Raw genomic sequence first — 16,677 nt, 5'->3', positions numbered from 1 at the left:
ACAGCCTATCATTTTATATCCTTTTGGATTTATTATAAAGCACTGTGACAGACTTGGGCCGGCTGACTCATCTCATAGCCCAGCTTCTGTGTGGTGATGTCTGGAGGAGGTAGTTCCAAATGGGCTCTGTTTCAGATGCTAGAACATGGGAAAATATCCAGGGGGCAGTGCCCCTTTTATGGGCCTCTCTCCTCCTTGTTAAAAGGCCTGGCTCTGCACTGGGAAATGCCCTTGAGCGTAATGGTCTTGGGCCACCCTTGTCATAGCTTGCTCTTCACTGCCAGTCTCTTCACACCTCAGTCCAGCACCACATGCCTGTCAACCTTACCTAACTTGTGCATGAAGGTCGAAGCCTTTCTCTCCAAAGGATACAGCGTTTGTAATGCACTTTATTCACCCTTCCAAAAATAAATTTCTGTGCAGTATTTTAGTGTAAATCTATTTGCTAGATGGCAGTTTTAAAAGTTCATTAGCTTCTCAAGAAGGTCGTGAGGCAAGCCAGTGAGGATTATGTCTTTGCCTTCAACTCCTCGGAGTGTGCCTAGTGAGTTGCGACTGAGTTACTTTGGTTACTGAAGTCTCGATATTGGACTCAGTGCTTGTGGTTTCTGTCTGAGAGCTTGTTTGTTCACACAGCTCATTCCTTGGAGAAAATACTTTAGAATGTAATGTTGCAAGGTCAACACCATCATCACAAATTTAATAGAATCTGCATAAGCTAAAGTACTACCTTTGAGATAGAATGCTAAATCAGATATAACCTTCTCACTGATGTGGTGCTTCCCTTTTTGACCTAAACTCACCAGTGTCACCACAACATCAGGAAGCGTTTCTTTTTCTTTTCTTTATTAAGAAATTTTTCATTCATTTTACATACCAACCACAGATTGCCCCTCTCTTCTCTTCTCCCGCCCTACGCCCTGGCTTCCTCTCCAAGCCCACCCCCATTCCCTCTTCTGAAAAGGTAAGGTATGTCTATCAAAAAAAATGACTGATACTTGTCCCACCCCTTATTCACTCCTTCCTAGGTGAAGAATAGCTTCTAGCTGCTTGCTCGTTTTGGCAGAAGAAACAGAGCAGACCTACTTCTTTCTTGTCTTTATGGGGTAATAAGACCCTTCCATGCAAGTCTATCTAATGCAGAGAGGTCTTAGACATGCTGACAGACCACCATGCTTTCCTTTGTTTTCTTTCCAGAAACACCCAGCCATGTTTGTTTTCCTTTTTATGTACAGAAAATGTGTGAGAACAAAAGTCTTGGGCTACTCAATTTTGAACATTTTTTTTTTGTGCCCAGCAGTTCATTTGCTAACACTGTGAGACTCATGAGACTAGAAGGTACACCCAATTTGAGGGCTCCCTAAACAACCTAGGGAGCATGCTGTAGCATATAGTCATGTGGAATCCAGCAATTTTGATTATTGAAATGGAGAATCCAGAAAGGGTGAGGGTCATATTGAAATGTAAGTAACTAGCTTGGAATTAATGGTATGACATGTGAGAGAGGACTAAAAAAGACCCCAGAAAGGACCTGAAAAGTATTAAAGAGAATGGCCACAACTCACGTTTAAATTTGAAAACAGGCTTCCAAGTTCCAGTCCCCCAATGCTAGGTTGAAGACCTCATTTAATTTGAGTGAAAAGTGTTTTAAGTAGTCAGTATATAATGCCTTTCTTCTTCAAAACCACATTTAGTAATAATAGAAAAATAAGGAGGTAAATAATCAACTCATGTACTTGGTGTAGACACTCCACAAAGGCTGCAGTCATTTCAGAGGCCCTGGAGGTTAGAGCATCTACTTCCAAAATGGTCCACTCATGGCTAGATTGACTCTGTTTCTCTTAGGCTATTGGCAGGAGGTTTCATTTCTTTGCCATGTGGACTTTTTATGAGGCTCTTAGGGAAATGGCAGCTAGATGCCCCCTCAGAACTCGTAGCCTAGCTAAGAAAGACAGAAGCCATAGCAGTTTACAGGACTTCATGTTATGCCTTTTCCACACTGGCTGTGGAAGTTGGCTCTTCCCAGCATAGGAAACTACACAGTGTGGGAGTTATCAGAGGCAAAATCACAGCCTGGCTGCCACACTCTTGTTAAGTTTTTTATTATAATACAATTCCTTGTTTTGCTAATCTAAATTATGAACCTATTGAAAAGAACATCCTCTGTGAGTAATCACTGCATCCTCCTTCTGGGTAGTTCTCCATGTTGGTGAGTCAATGCCTTTTCCTAAAGGAGCCCAGCATTTTATTATGTCCTTAAAATGCAGCAACAAGTTTAGACTGTTGTTGTTGGGGAACATTATCTAGATCCTCAATCCAAGTTCCTTTCCTTGAGATTCCAAACCACAAACAGTTTCGTTTTCAACAATTGGCACACAGGAACCAACAGTTGCACATGGAATTAATGAACAGCTAGTCTGAAAATGAGCCTTAAAATTCATGATAAAACCCCAAAGCAATATTCCCCTCCCTTGAAAATAAGGTATAATCCTCATCCCATTTAATGAACGTAAAATTTCCTGCCTACAAAAACCAAGCAAAGAACTCAACATGATAATCACATGTACTGACCACAGATGCAACCTTCCTGCAAAAATAGCTAAACGAGTCCAGTCAGATATGTGAAACAATACACCATCATCTCATTGGTTTGCTCTATAAAGGTGATTTGCTTTAGAAAATTAACTGATGAAATTAATAGTAAGGAAATAAAACATATAATCACAACAGATGCAAGAAAATCACTCCACAAAGTCAACTTTCATTCATGACTAAAGTCACCAATAAATGAACACTGGGAGACTTTTTAACCAAGTAATATTCCAATATATTTAACATATATATATATATATATATATATATATATATATATATATCCTACAACTTATAATCTTATGTGATATCACTTCCAACAAATGAAATTCCACAAACTATGCATGATCTTTATGGAGACAGCTATAACACTTCGGCTGAAGACATCAAAGTACCCAAGTGATAAGTCATCTGGGACAGCAAGACACATTCATAAAGATTTTAGTTTTCCAAAGATTAACTTATACCACAGAGCCAATTCAATTCTAGTCACAGCTGCAGTAAGATGTTCAAGAAACTCAATAAGCTAAATCTGCTATTATGAGACAAAAAGAATTCATTAAATAAGATGAAAATGTTGATATTCATTGAGGGAACATTAAAGATTTTCTTACAAAAAAACCCAAGAAAGTTGATAGCAGAAAGTTGCCGGGCGGTGGTGGCGCACGCCTTTAATCCCAGCACTCGGGAGGCAGAGGCAGGTGGATCTCTGTGAGTTCGAGGCCAGCCTGGACTACAGAGTGAGTTCCAGGAAAGGCTCCAAAGCTATACAGAGAAACCCTGTCTCGAAAAGCCAAAAAAAAAAAAGAAAAGAAAAGAAAGTTAATACATAAGACTGAAAAACTGTCATATTCAGTGTACACTGAGCCCACCTACCATTAATATTTGAAAGGAGAATGAATTAATAAGAAAAAAAAAAGACAGTTTTAAGCAGACACTTCCAAAAGAAGAAATCCAAGTGAGAAATGAGAAGATAAAAGACAGGAGGCTACATTAGCAATGTAAGAGTGGAATGCATCCAGTATAAGTTAGTAGCTAAGAAATCAGACTGTAAAAACTATAAAGACATGTCCCAGGACCTGGCATACTCTTGAAATAAAAGAAATTATGACACATGCCTCTCAGGTTTGTAAACAGGTAAGAATATGGAAAAAAGCCTGGTACTAAATAATAAAATTAAATATATTCATAGCTGGTAACTCTGTATACAACCCAGAAATCCCTAAATAAAGTTGAAAGATGTGCACAAAGCAGTTTCTACTGAACAGTGTACAACACCACCAAAAACTTCAACTCCTCAAGCTTTCCTGTGTTGCAGGATGGATAGATAAATGCTATACATCCATTCAATGGAACACTCTAGAGAAGAAATGTAAATCAGTTGTAATTACACAGATGAATGTATTTCAAAACACATAGCTTTGCTGAAATAGAGAATTCATATATGATACCTTTTATTTTTTCAGATTTAGTGGGACGTTATTGACAGAGAACAGTTTCTCCTTAGAAATGGACTTGGGCTGGAAAAAATGGCTCAGAGAGTAAAGTTGCTTACCTGATGTCTTAGGTTGGTTTCCCGGGACCCACACTGTGAAGAGAAGTGACTCCAAAACGTTGTCTTCTCACATGCATCACACACACACACACACACACACACACACACACACACACACACACACACACACACAAAACAGAGAGAGAGATTGTATGTAAAAAAATACAAAAATCAAAGATAATGTTTGATGAATGTATGCATTATAAACTTAGTGCAACAGTGAAGCCAGTTGATATCCATCGCCTCACATGGCACCTAATTTTATAATGAGAGTACAGGACTTAAACTTTTAACAAACTTCTAGTGTATCATATGTTCTGTAGGCATAATTAATAATACAGTTGTTAGGAGTAGCAGTACTATTTACAATAGTAACACTATCAATCATAGCTAGTATTAGGTTGTAGATTAGGTCTGAAACACAGAACTACTTTAAGCAAAATTCTAAAACTGCCAGGAGTAAGTCTCAGAACTTTACCCAATTCACACAAGAAAGGAGAGGCAAAAACATGATTGGACTAAGCTTGAGTCCACAGAAGGCTCCTGGGACTGGGCCCCCAGAGGGACACCACCACTTGGCAGGGGACAGCGAAATGTCTACTGTGCAAGTCAAATTCTTTATCATTTGCGGGTGCTGCAAGTACAGATGTTCTTTTTTCATTTTCTTTAAACTAGGCAGAGACAATTGACGGATCCACTGGCATATATGGGGTACTACTCAATAAAATGCTTAAATGCAATTTGCTACTGCCTTTTAACAATGGTAACCCAGCTTCAGAAAGGATAGCTATAGATAGACATCAAAGAAAATCCTATTTGACATAAAAAGTCTGTATTTTATTGTAGATATAAAAGTCGCATTGAAAATAAACAATCCAAACACTGCGCTTGTATTAATTTGCTAGACAATTCATCTCTTTAAACTTCTCACAGCGTATTTTTCAATGAAAAGGGAGGATTCTTTCACCTGCATCTAATATAAGCTGTGTCATTACATCATTTTGTCACAAGAGGGACTAGACAGTCAGAAGTACAGCTCTCCTGGGTGGTATTAGCCTGTCTAACTTTCCTTCTGTGCTCACCGGGCACTACTGCCAGTGCATCGGTTAGAGAGTTGGGTACATATTTGATATCAGGAAAAAAAATGTTAAGAACACCACCAGCTTGCCATTTTATTTCTGAATATGTGTAAAATATATATATATATACTCCTTGGACTCATGAGCCATTTTGACTTTCATAGACCTTTTGAATATAATTGGTTTTGTTTTTTTTTAATGTGCCAATTTGTTGAACATACTTAGATGTGCAAGCTCAAAATCAATTATTTCTAGATATCTGCAAGTTTTTGCAGCCGATCCCACATTTGATAAAATTAATCAAATTAATTGAGATGCTAGAACAAAGCCATGTGCTACCTGTCTTGCTCTGAAGTCGCTCAAATAGTCTGGAAATAATTCAACTGGACTGGCAAGAGCATCAGCTGAAGATGCGTGTAAATGTCTGTGTGTGTGTGTGTGTGTGTGTGTGTGTGTGTGTGTGACTTTAGTCACCATTTTCAACATGAACTAGGCACTGAGAGATAAAACAAAAATATAACCAAATAGTACCTAACAAGTAAGTGTGTTGAATGAATAAGCAACTCCGATGGATAGGAACACCGGGTGTTATCTGAATTTCATCAGAAAACAAAGAATTGTTTACAATAATGGAATCTCAGAGGATCATAGAAACATTAAGTAAAATAATTCGTCAAAGATCAAGTCCTGTCTCCTGGTCCCTAACACATTTTAGATCAAACCTGGGAACAGTAAGGGGAGAGGATGATTCTGGGGTTTGGGTGCAAGGAAATTCATGTTTTTTGCTTTTCCCACAAGCACGGCCTCTACTCATGTGCTTAAGCAGGAAAACATCAACTACTGCAAAGCAAGAAAAATGTCATTTACATTTCTTTTACCTTAGTTTTGGGAAACAATTACAAGAACCAGTGAATGTTCTGTTGTAGTTTATATACTCTATAAGAATAGTGCACTTATTTTTAAAAAACTAAGCAAATGAATTTTTTTCACAGCACTTGAACTTAAAGTGGCATGGGAACAGTAAGTGGGGCATTTAACCCCCAGCTGCTATTTCCTTCCCCTTTTTTAAGGTCTGGGAGGATTTTTTTCTCTACTTCCCTTTCAACTTGTCACCCCTGAGCATTCTCCTCTGTCCAACATTGACTTCTGCCTACATATGTCCTGAAATTTTAATGATGGATAGTCAATGAAGAAATCAATTTAAAGAAATGGAGGGGAGCCACATCAATTTAATATCTTGTATGTATTAGCCCCATAGCACTGAGACATAAGCCCTAAATCATACAGAGAAATGTATTTGCTCTTATTGGTACCATAGTAAATTATAATCAATTACTAGCTCATAATTTTGTTGGTCAAGGTTTAGTATAGCCTTATCACACACAGTCCATCATTTCAGGCCATTTTTCCCAGTCTCTTTTTCTGTCAGGTAGAAATGTGGCTGATTTCTGGCTAATGGTGGTGTATAAATTCCCTTTTGCATTTCCCTGCACACTCTTGCCTTGTCTTCCTGCTGGACGCAAATGATATGAGAGTGTTATCAGGCTGTAATCTTCCAGCCTTCTGGGAAAAGCATTTCCATCTCATTTGAATTGTTGGCAAAATTCAACTTTTAGGCTTGAAGGACCGAGGTATCATTTTCCTTGATACCTTGAAAAACCTCAAGGGGCCACAGCATTCCTTCACTCACAACTCCTCCATCTTCATGATGTCATTGGTAATTATGATCCCTCTCAGACTGCTCTTATTATCTGAGGCCTGGGGCAGTCTTCTGCAACTATCTTCTACTTTTAAAAACTATTCTGAAAAGATACCAGGTCCGCTCAAGTAATTCAGCATAATCTTAGAATCTATAAACTTAATCTAATCTGAAACTCATTTTGGCTATATCAAATTGCATATTCTGATTCTGTAAATTGCAATGTGGACACTGGTGGGAATCCATTATTCTGATTACTACAAGAAAATAATGTTGAATTAAAAGTCTATTTATGTTAGTCTTGGTAAAGTCAGTTAATTTAAAACACAGAAGAGAGCCTGTGTAGTGCTGCATACCTTTAATCCTAGCATAGGAAGGCAGAAGCAGGTGGATCTCTGTGAATTTGTGGCCAGCCTGGTCTATAGAGTGAGTTCCAGGATAACTAGGGTTACATAGTGAGACCCTATATCCAAAAAAAATTTTTCTTATTCCAGCACCCGTTATTTATAATTACACCAAACTCTTGAAGCACGACTAGTGTGTCTGGTTTCTTATAACTCTTGTCCATTGATTTTTAAGCTAATTCTACAAATTACATGTTTCCCATTGTTTAACAAGTTGAAAAATATATGCCCAATTTATAATTAGGAAATTAAGACATTGAAACAGAAGACACCTCTTAATGGGATATATTTTCTAAAAATTTGAGTTGAAGTAGGGTTGTGGAATAGCATTTTTGAAAAGGTTGTGAAGTAGTATTATGTGCAATAAGTATTTTTTCCAGAATTACTCTTGACTATTTAATTTTTTTGTTGAGGAGAAATTCCTAAGCTAGCATATAGTCAATGCTCATAATTTAATCAAGAGCCTAGAGAGTGGGATGATGTAAACTAATAGAAAAGAAGGTTGGGTAGGAGAACAGTCCAACATGGCTCCATTGTTCTTAAGAATCATGTGAGGGTAAACACTGCATCGAGCTCTGTATTTGCTCATCTGTGTATACACAGGCCCTGCCATGTAGAAAGCACTCAGGAAATACTAACTACCTTGAAATTAACTATGGTAAGTAAATTAAGCGGCATTTACATATTTCTATGTGCAAGGTATAGTTGTAAAAATCCTTCAGTGTCCTCAGGAATTTTTAATAAATTGGTTTTTACGTAATATTATTATTGAAAAACTTGGACTCAGTAAAATAGGAGATTTATTCCTGTACTATTTATCTTCAGCCATCATCACTTCTAAGAGTAGCCAAGGCTTTTGAAAACAAGTACTACTTCTGATTGTGAATCCCAGGACACACAAAAGAAGCTCCTTATGCATATAGGGATAAAGTAGATTGTAGAAGAAATATCTATTGAATGATAGTAGAAAGAAGATCATTGAGGTTTTCATTTATTTTAGTATTTGTGGAGTGAGACTGACAGCATAACATAAGTAGGGAAAAATAATGAAAGCCGTTGAAGATGGTCTGAAGCAAACCTTTGTCTTTAGGTCTGAGTGGCTGAACATTAAGTTATCTTATAAGGTAGTAAGTTTCATTTCTCAGAAGTGGTGAGAGCTTGAGTGTGCCCCATAGGTTCAAATGTTGGAGTATTTGTTCCCCAGTTGGTGGCGCTGTTTAGAAGTACAGCTTTGCTGGAGGAGGGCTTTGAGGTTCAAAACCTCTCACAATTCCTAGCACACTCTCACTGCTTGTTGCTTGAAGTTCAAGTTGCAAATTCTCAGCTTGCTGCTCCAGTTGACATGGCTACCCACAGCCACCTCCCCACTGTGATGGTAATGAACTCGTATCCCTCTGGAGTCATAAGCCCAAAGAGTTCCTTCCTTCTATAAGTTGTCTTGGCCATGGTGTTTTACTGCAGGAGTAGAAAAGTAACTAATATAAAAATCACCAAGCAGGAAATTATATCATTACAGTTTATTTCTTAAACCAATACTTGACATAGAAAATATCTAAGCAGGCACAGACGATCGCATACAAAGAATGTGTACTAGATGTCTAAGTGAAGGCATGAGAGTCAGGCAACTGCCATGTCAGTTTTAGCATCTGGACATTTTCCTTTCTCCAACCATTATCCTTCCTCATAGGATCCATTTGGAGGCAGAGGAGCAATAAGAGAATGAAATCTGCAGAGGTAGAGAGATTTATCAGCCAGGTCATTAGTAGTTTAATATGCTGATAAGGCTTGGGTTTTCATGGACGCTATATGATTTGAATCAGCTTCTCTAAACTTTTTCTTCACAAATATACAGAGGTGAGAATGCAAAGTGGTAAACAGTATCTATCATTTTTTGTTCCCACTTCTGAAGAGAAGATCTGCATTAAATCAAAAACAACAATCGTGGTTGGTAACTTGGACATTGATTTAAAATATTCTCCATGGTTTGTTACAGGAAAGTAGATCATTCAAAAAAGCGGTTTGGTATCCCCATGGATCGGATTGGTAGAAACCGACTTTCTAGTTCCAGAGGCTGATGGATTCCCATCGTGAGTACAATTCCAACAAGCAGTCTATGGGCAGGAGATAGAAAACAATTCACACTAGATGAATGGGCCCATCCTTACTTGTAAATGTCCTTTTTTGGTTTTTTAGAATATATATTTATACATATATATATATATATATTAGTATATATATAGTTTTTAGAATATATATATATATATATACATTTGCAAATATTTCTTTAGATAATGTATTGATGCTAAGTAATTTAGAGGACTTTTAGAAAGGAAATAAACATCCAAACAAAAGTGTCCAAATTTTTGAGATAGCAAGATGACATTTTTATCTATCTTCAAAATTCACATTCAATGTACAATCAAGTTTTAAAATTTTATACATGCACAAAGTCTTATAATAATTCAAGTAAGTTTACAGTTTATATAGTGCTGCATTCATAGATACCCCGAGGCACATGCAGCTCAAAAGTTGTTGGTTGGACACACTTGAGGGACACCAAATTTTACCTTTCACATAGAAAAGTCACCCATCCCAATGCTTCATAAAAAATAAATTTAGCAATTTTCACATAAACCTGTGCAATTGTCTAATGTTAATATGCAAGTAAGGGTTAAGATTATAACTAACATCTGTCCTAGTTAACTTTAATTGTTAACTTGACACAGCAAAAATCTCACTGAGAGGAAAGCCTGACTGAGAAATTGCCAGGATCAGATTGGCCTGTGGGCATATGGGCCAAGCCTACTGTGAAGAATACCATCCCTAGGGGCTTGGACTATGTAAGAAAACTACCTAAGTATGAGCATGGGAGCAAACTGGACAGTGGGCCAGTAAACGGCACTTCTTGATTTCTACCTCCAGGTTTCTGCCTTGTGTACCTGCCCTGCCGTCCCTCAGTGATGGACTGTGACCTGGAAGTATAAACCAAGTTTCTTCCCCAAGTAGCTTTTGGCCAGAGAGCGATAGGAAGAAAACTAGAAGAGCACAATAAATCACTTTTTTTTATTTCATTAAAATATATTATATCATGAACAATAAATGTTTGTTGACTTTGAAATAGAGGCAATATGTTTTCTTCCAGTAAAGATTCTGAAAGGTCTGTCCGTCCTTCCTTCCTAATAATTCCAATAACCTGCAACTGCTGTAACCGTCTCAGTACAGAGACATGGGAATTCTGTGTTCTACTTCTTTCACCACATTGGCCTCATCCTTTCATAATTTATAACAGTTTTTTGTTCCCTTCAAATAGTCTAAAGTCATAATGAGGCTCAATATTTTATGATAATGACTTAATTAAAAGAAGTGTTGATGCCCAAGAATTTGTTGATATTGATGTTCTGTGGTCACTGAGTCCCCATAAAAACAGGATTATGCACTGACGGGTGAGAGGAACACTGTCTTTTGAACAGCACTACCTTCACATGGAGCTCTTTACCTCAGATCTAGAAATAAACTAAATGTGATCATTCCTTGGGTCTGCTAACAACTGCCCCACTTACAGTTGAACAGGAATTAAAAAAGCCAAGTACTTCCTGGAATCAAGGGCACATCTTCCAATTTTCTGATACATTAACATGACCCTGAGATTGACATAATTCTCACTGATTTCATTATCATATGCTTTAATATTTCTGAATTTCCCAAAACACACATGAGAGCCAATATAAGAAACACATTTTCATATGAAGATTCATACAATAGGAACTCTGGACAGACAGGAGATAACCTAGGTGCTTTCTTGTCCGGTAACAGTAATGACACATAAATTTGTGAACTACCATACACTTAACAAACTTCAGAGTGTCTTTGTAAGTATGGGTCTTCCTAGTCAAACCTGAAGACAGCAATATCACATGAGGCTCAGAAGAAAACTTAACTTCACACATTTCTCTCTTCTCCATCTGTCACTGTGGATTCATCTTCTCAGTCATTATATTTTTGTAATTCCCCACCATTATCACCAAGATTTCTCAAACATTTATTTCCTCATGTGAAAGTTTGTGATTTGAGAGGATAACAAAACCTATAAAATAATAGATAATTTTCATTCAAATTTCTGTTATTTCTAATAATTTTTTTTTTTACTATCACAATATTCCTTTGAATTAAACAGTGGGTGCAATTTGTACAGCATGGCATTTACAAGATAAGAATTTGAGCATTGAATCTGCCAGGTTTTGCTGACTCCCCATGGGAGGCCATACCTTTTCGGCGGAGGGGAAGAGGTGTGGGCTTGGGGGGAAGGCTAAGGGGGAGCGGGAGGAGGAATGGGGGTGGAATCTGTGGTTGGTATATAGAATGAATAAAAAGTTTTCTTAATAAAAAGTAACTTGAGCATTGTTAAGTAACATCAAATACTTAAATAATTACAGATTTGAGAATATAAAGTCTTGTTTAGCCCAAACAATTTAGGAAATTTGAGTTGTTGACTGACATTGGTGCAATCCACATTTTACGGATTTCGTGCAGAGCAAGGTGGAGACATCAGATATTTTACTCTCTAGGCCAATATCCTCTTTATAACCCACCAAGTTTTCTTGATTCCAGACGATTGATGTTGGTTGAGAGCATAACTGGTCATTTTTGGGTCAATCAGTTGGTGCCAGGGATCAAATCCAAGGTCTTTCACATGCTAAGCAAGTGTAATACCCCTAAGCTATACTCCAGCCCTAACTTGTCACAGGGCAAGCCACAGAGAAAGCATACTCTGTCTCTGTTTCAGTTCTGTGGGGGCTGAAGTGCTTTCCCTTGGAGGAGGCTTAGTCGTGGGTTTTTCCCTTCTGGGTTTCACTTTGAGTTTTCACACTAAATGTGAAACTGCTCCCTATTCAAAGAAAATTGCCTTGGTTTAAGGTCAAGTTCACAAACAACTACTAGAAATTAACAAATTTCCAGAGAAAGGGCCAATCTCTTTTCTGCTATATTCTGGAAAGGAATATAATCTGATATTTACATGTTTTATTCCAATCAGCCCTATGTCATACTAAAGTTTTGGGACAGTAGAGGCATTGGCTTAAGCAACTCACGTTCAACAGATATTTTGTCCACATTTTTGTGGCTTTTCTAGGTGGAATTAAAAACCAGTATTGAAGTCAGGATTGCCTGCTTCATGACATTAGAAACACAACCATTGATGTGGCAATCACTTGCTGCTACTGGAATTAAGACTTTCTTCTAATGACGTACAGCACATATCATTGTTTTAGATTAACAATTTTATCTTAGCATGACGTTGACACCACTGTTCATATAAGTTAATAGAACTCTGAAATCCAGCAGGAATATCAGGTGTAAAAGATAGTGCAAGGTTAAATTCCTGTATCAGGAGCAAAATACATAGTTATCAATGTATATCTAAAACTAAACAAACTCTAGTCAATTTTTCTTTATCCAAATGTTTTTCATGAAACACCCTTTGAACTAAGATCAAAACCTGGAGAGAAATTTGATATTGTTGATATCTCAAGAAAGAACTGACAAATACTATAATTTTCACTAAAACTTGAGCATAGGCTCTTAGCTTACTCATCACAAATGCTCTTTTAATTCACAGATACTTGAAATAATTACTTTACATTATGGTATAAAATATGACATGTAATTAAAAGCTGACTCAAAGTACCACACGATTAAAGGATTACATCTTCACTGTTGAAATTGTGGAATTTCATCTGATCTGCAGAGTGTAAAAACCATTTTAACACCTTCAACTTTCACTTTTCTAGATGCGTCTGACTTGCACAGAACTTAGAGAAGATGCTTCAGTGAAGTTCTTCTTTCCTCCCTGCTGGTTAAATTGTTGAGGAACTAATCTTCTGCATACCTTCCCAAAGCTTGAGAACCTCAATTCGTCATCTCCTAGTGTTGCTATGGTTTTAGTTAAGTTGTGCAGAGCATTTCAGTGCATGAATATCTTTGAGAATATTGTTTTAATGATTCATAAATTGTAACATGGCCCCTAAACCTACCTTTAAAAACATTTGTCAAGTATTATGCATTCTCTTGCCATTAATGCTTTTACAATTCAGCTTCCCAATGTGCTTTCTAAAAACCTAGGGTTTAAAGATTTGAAGATGTAAAGAAAGGAACATATGTACAGAATGTATGATGATTTATAGAGGGCTTTTTAACTTTTCTGAAATGTGCCAAATTGCTGAAAATCTTCACTCTAGGCTTAGAGAAAAGGCAGCAAGTGAATATTTGCTTCAAGTGTGGTAGATGGCTGTAGCAAAAGGAAATAAATTTTTGAGAAAGTTGAGTGATAGTATTCTTTAGAAACTAATATCTAAAAGTTAATATAAGGAAAGTCAATATAATTGGCCTATGTGTAATGTTCTGCAGAACTCTGAATTTAATAGATTTATTTGAAAAGAAATTACTGTCTCTGTTGTTTATTTTTCTCAGCATTGGGGTGGACCATACAAATGTTTCCCATGTTAGAAGCTTTGTTTTTGTTTTGTTTTGTTTTTCTTTTTCTCTCCATTAGATGTTTAGAAGCTACCAATCCAACCAAGTAGAGCTTCATGCCTTGACAAAAGACATTGAAATCAATATTAGGCTAAAATATCTCATATTGAAGTTTGAAGTTTGAGCTGTACAAATGGATTTCCTGCATTGCTTAATTTAAAAAAAATAGGCTATGAGAGCAAGGAATACAGATCAATGGCAGAGTGCCTACCGAGCATGAAAGAGACAGATTTCCTGTCTAATTGGTATGGTGGCTCATGCCTGTAATCCCAGCACTTGGAGATAAGAGGAGGAAGATCAGAAATTCAAGGCCACCCTCAGCTAAGCAGAAAGTCTGAGGCTCGGCTGGACAACATGAGACCTCTGTTTCAAAAGGAGAAAGCAACAAGGGAAGAAATGAAAGGAAAAAAGAAAGGAAGAAAGGAAGGAAGGAAGGGAGGGAGGAAGGGAGGGAGGAAGGAAAAAAAGAAAGAGAAAGAGACGAAAGAAAACATGCAATCACATCTAATTCAAAGTAAGAGAACATAGCATATTGATTTATGCTCCATTCATAAATGGAGCACAGAGTGCAATTGTCTCATAATGCAAATTTCAATGAAGAAAAGAAGAAAAACACATTCTCAACTTAAAATTACTTTAATTCATGCATCTTAGTTTTTACTACCACACTGAAAAGAATAGAAATATAAAAAGCATTATTCCAGCTGAAATGGAGTCTTCTTAACAATAAATTAAACATCAGTTATGTTAAATAATGGGATGTCCTATCTCATTTGTTTTTAATACAATGTATAACAGTAGATTCAACTGTATTTCCCTGGGGAGCCAGCAATTTAAAAAGTCATGATTTAAAGCTATATATATTTTGCCTTTTTCTCCTTGTTTCTAAATAGAGATACATAGAGCAAATGAATATGTAAATAGAATTTCTGAGTTCTAGTGTTAATTACATAACCAACTTTGCATGCAAGGATGTAATTCTAAGCTACAGTGTCTTCAAATTTACACTACACAAAATTTATCAAATTTTACCTTTAATCTCCATATCATTTGGGGAATTAAATTTCTTAAATTATTAAAAACTGAATTCAATCTTCTAAAAAGCAACAGTGGCATTGTGTTCGATGCATAAGTTTCAATGTGCTGGAATATCTACCAAAGTAAATAAATGTGTAATGAAAATAGCTGGAGTCTTAATCTTCATAATAGCCTTGTGTTTGTGCTCACAACTCTTGTAAGTACACAGGAGCATCCTTAATTTTCATCTCCTCTTGCTTATTCCTATGTATTTGTGTGGTCCTGAGAAAGTGCATACATTGTACGCCAGGCATGGTACTTAAGGCTGGTCCCTTCATTTTCTTCTTCTTTTCTTTTTTATTTAATGTGAAATCTAGTTTTAATCCAATCTGACATCTATATTTTCAGATTTTAGATTTTAAGAAGACAACACCATTTGTAGAAAAAATCTTCTACCTAAATACAGAGTTAACAAACATTGAAATTTGTACTCTAGAAGGAAGCCAAGCTCATTCCGGGAGAGATGTAGGTAAGAACCTCGTGGTCAGATGGACATCACTTGTGTACCACGGCTTGTCCTTGCTGACAGATGAAGGGAAGTGGCATCCTCTGTGGTTCCAGAGTGGGAAGTCATATCTCAGAGACTTAAAGCATGTGCTGGTCTTGTTCTGCTTTCCATCCATCAGGGGAGAGATTTTTGTTTTTATATTTGTTTCTTTGTTGGTTTAGAATGAAATACCAGCCCGCTGTCTTTGCCTTGTGGGTTATAACCCACCTGCCTAACTTATGGCACTTTCATAGGCTTTGCTCACTGACCACAAGCACATTGACCTTTTTCCTTTTTCAAGGATGTCAAGTCCTTCCTACTTTGGCCTTTGCACTTCCTAGTTCCCCATTTCTCCAGCACCTTGAGGGCTTGCTCTTTTCTTTAGCCACTTTGCATGACCTTCCCAGAGTTGAAGGTCAGCCCAAATATCACCTTTTCAAAAGGACCTCTGAGATCTTGCCATACACTCAGCTGAGTTCCTCTATCCTACCCCTAATCATTATAAGTTCCTTTGTCATTGTCTTAAAATGACTCACTTGGGTCTCTGTTTATTAGGTGTTACCCCACTAGGCTTTAAGTTGTCTTCATTATTCAGGTATCCTCAGCCTTATCACAGGGCTTTGTTCTTTTTTATTAAATGCTAGTTTAATAAATTCTACCATCCTCTTTTATGAAATATTTTGTATCATTAAGCACCACACGGAAATACATAGATTTAAAAAAAATGCACTTCTCAATATTGTAAAGAAAACAGAATGTATGTGGGCCACATAATAGTGTAGTCACCAATATTCTTTAATTCAAAAGTTACTTTGAGAATGCCTCTGTGTCAGAGAGGTTGTCAGGCAAAATTAAGCCTAAACTCTGAGGCTGGAATTAATTAAATAGGCTTGTTCAGCTGTAAGGAAAAACAATGTAACCATGGGAAATTAAAATCTAACAAGGAAAAGACAATGCATTTTGGGGAGTTTTGTTTCAGAGCACACAGAGTCCCACCTGTTCTAGGCATGCAGATGGTGTCAAAGAGTTCCTGATGCTCTGGAGGAAGCAAACGTGAGAAATTAGAAACCCCAAAGCAAATTGTTTTATCAACATTTTCTTTACATACTGTTTCTGAGAAATTTGTATTACTTTCTTCTGTGGTTAGGTAAAATATGTATCTCTGTTCCTCAGTAATGTATTCATCCTTAGTGTTCTCCATAGCAACTGCCCCAATTAATCCAAAAGAAGCACAATCCTCAAAATAAGAAAGAGGC

At 37.0% G+C, this 16,677-nt stretch overlaps 1 protein-coding gene across 1 annotated transcript in view; it reads left to right on the top strand.

The window, feature by feature from the left end:
- Ostn (osteocrin) overlaps positions 1-14,998 on the top strand; it is a 38,212-nt gene extending 23,214 nt beyond the window's left edge. The window contains exons 4-5 of the mRNA XM_052739751.1: positions 9,323-9,416; positions 13,116-14,998. Coding sequence (XP_052595711.1) covers positions 9,323-9,404 — 82 coding nt within the window. The 3' untranslated portion in view covers positions 9,405-9,416; positions 13,116-14,998. The remainder of the gene's footprint in view (positions 1-9,322; positions 9,417-13,115) is intronic.
- The last annotated feature ends 1,679 nt before the right edge of the window (positions 14,999-16,677 follow it).

The sequence above is a fragment of the Peromyscus californicus genome, unplaced genomic scaffold (assembly GCF_007827085.1).
Source record: "Peromyscus californicus insignis strain IS unplaced genomic scaffold, ASM782708v3 Scaffold_16__1_contigs__length_79575227, whole genome shotgun sequence".
NCBI lineage: Eukaryota > Metazoa > Chordata > Mammalia > Rodentia > Cricetidae > Peromyscus > Peromyscus californicus.
The sequence above is the reverse complement of the archived record's forward strand: the minus strand, read 5'-3'. Positions and strand labels throughout refer to the sequence as shown.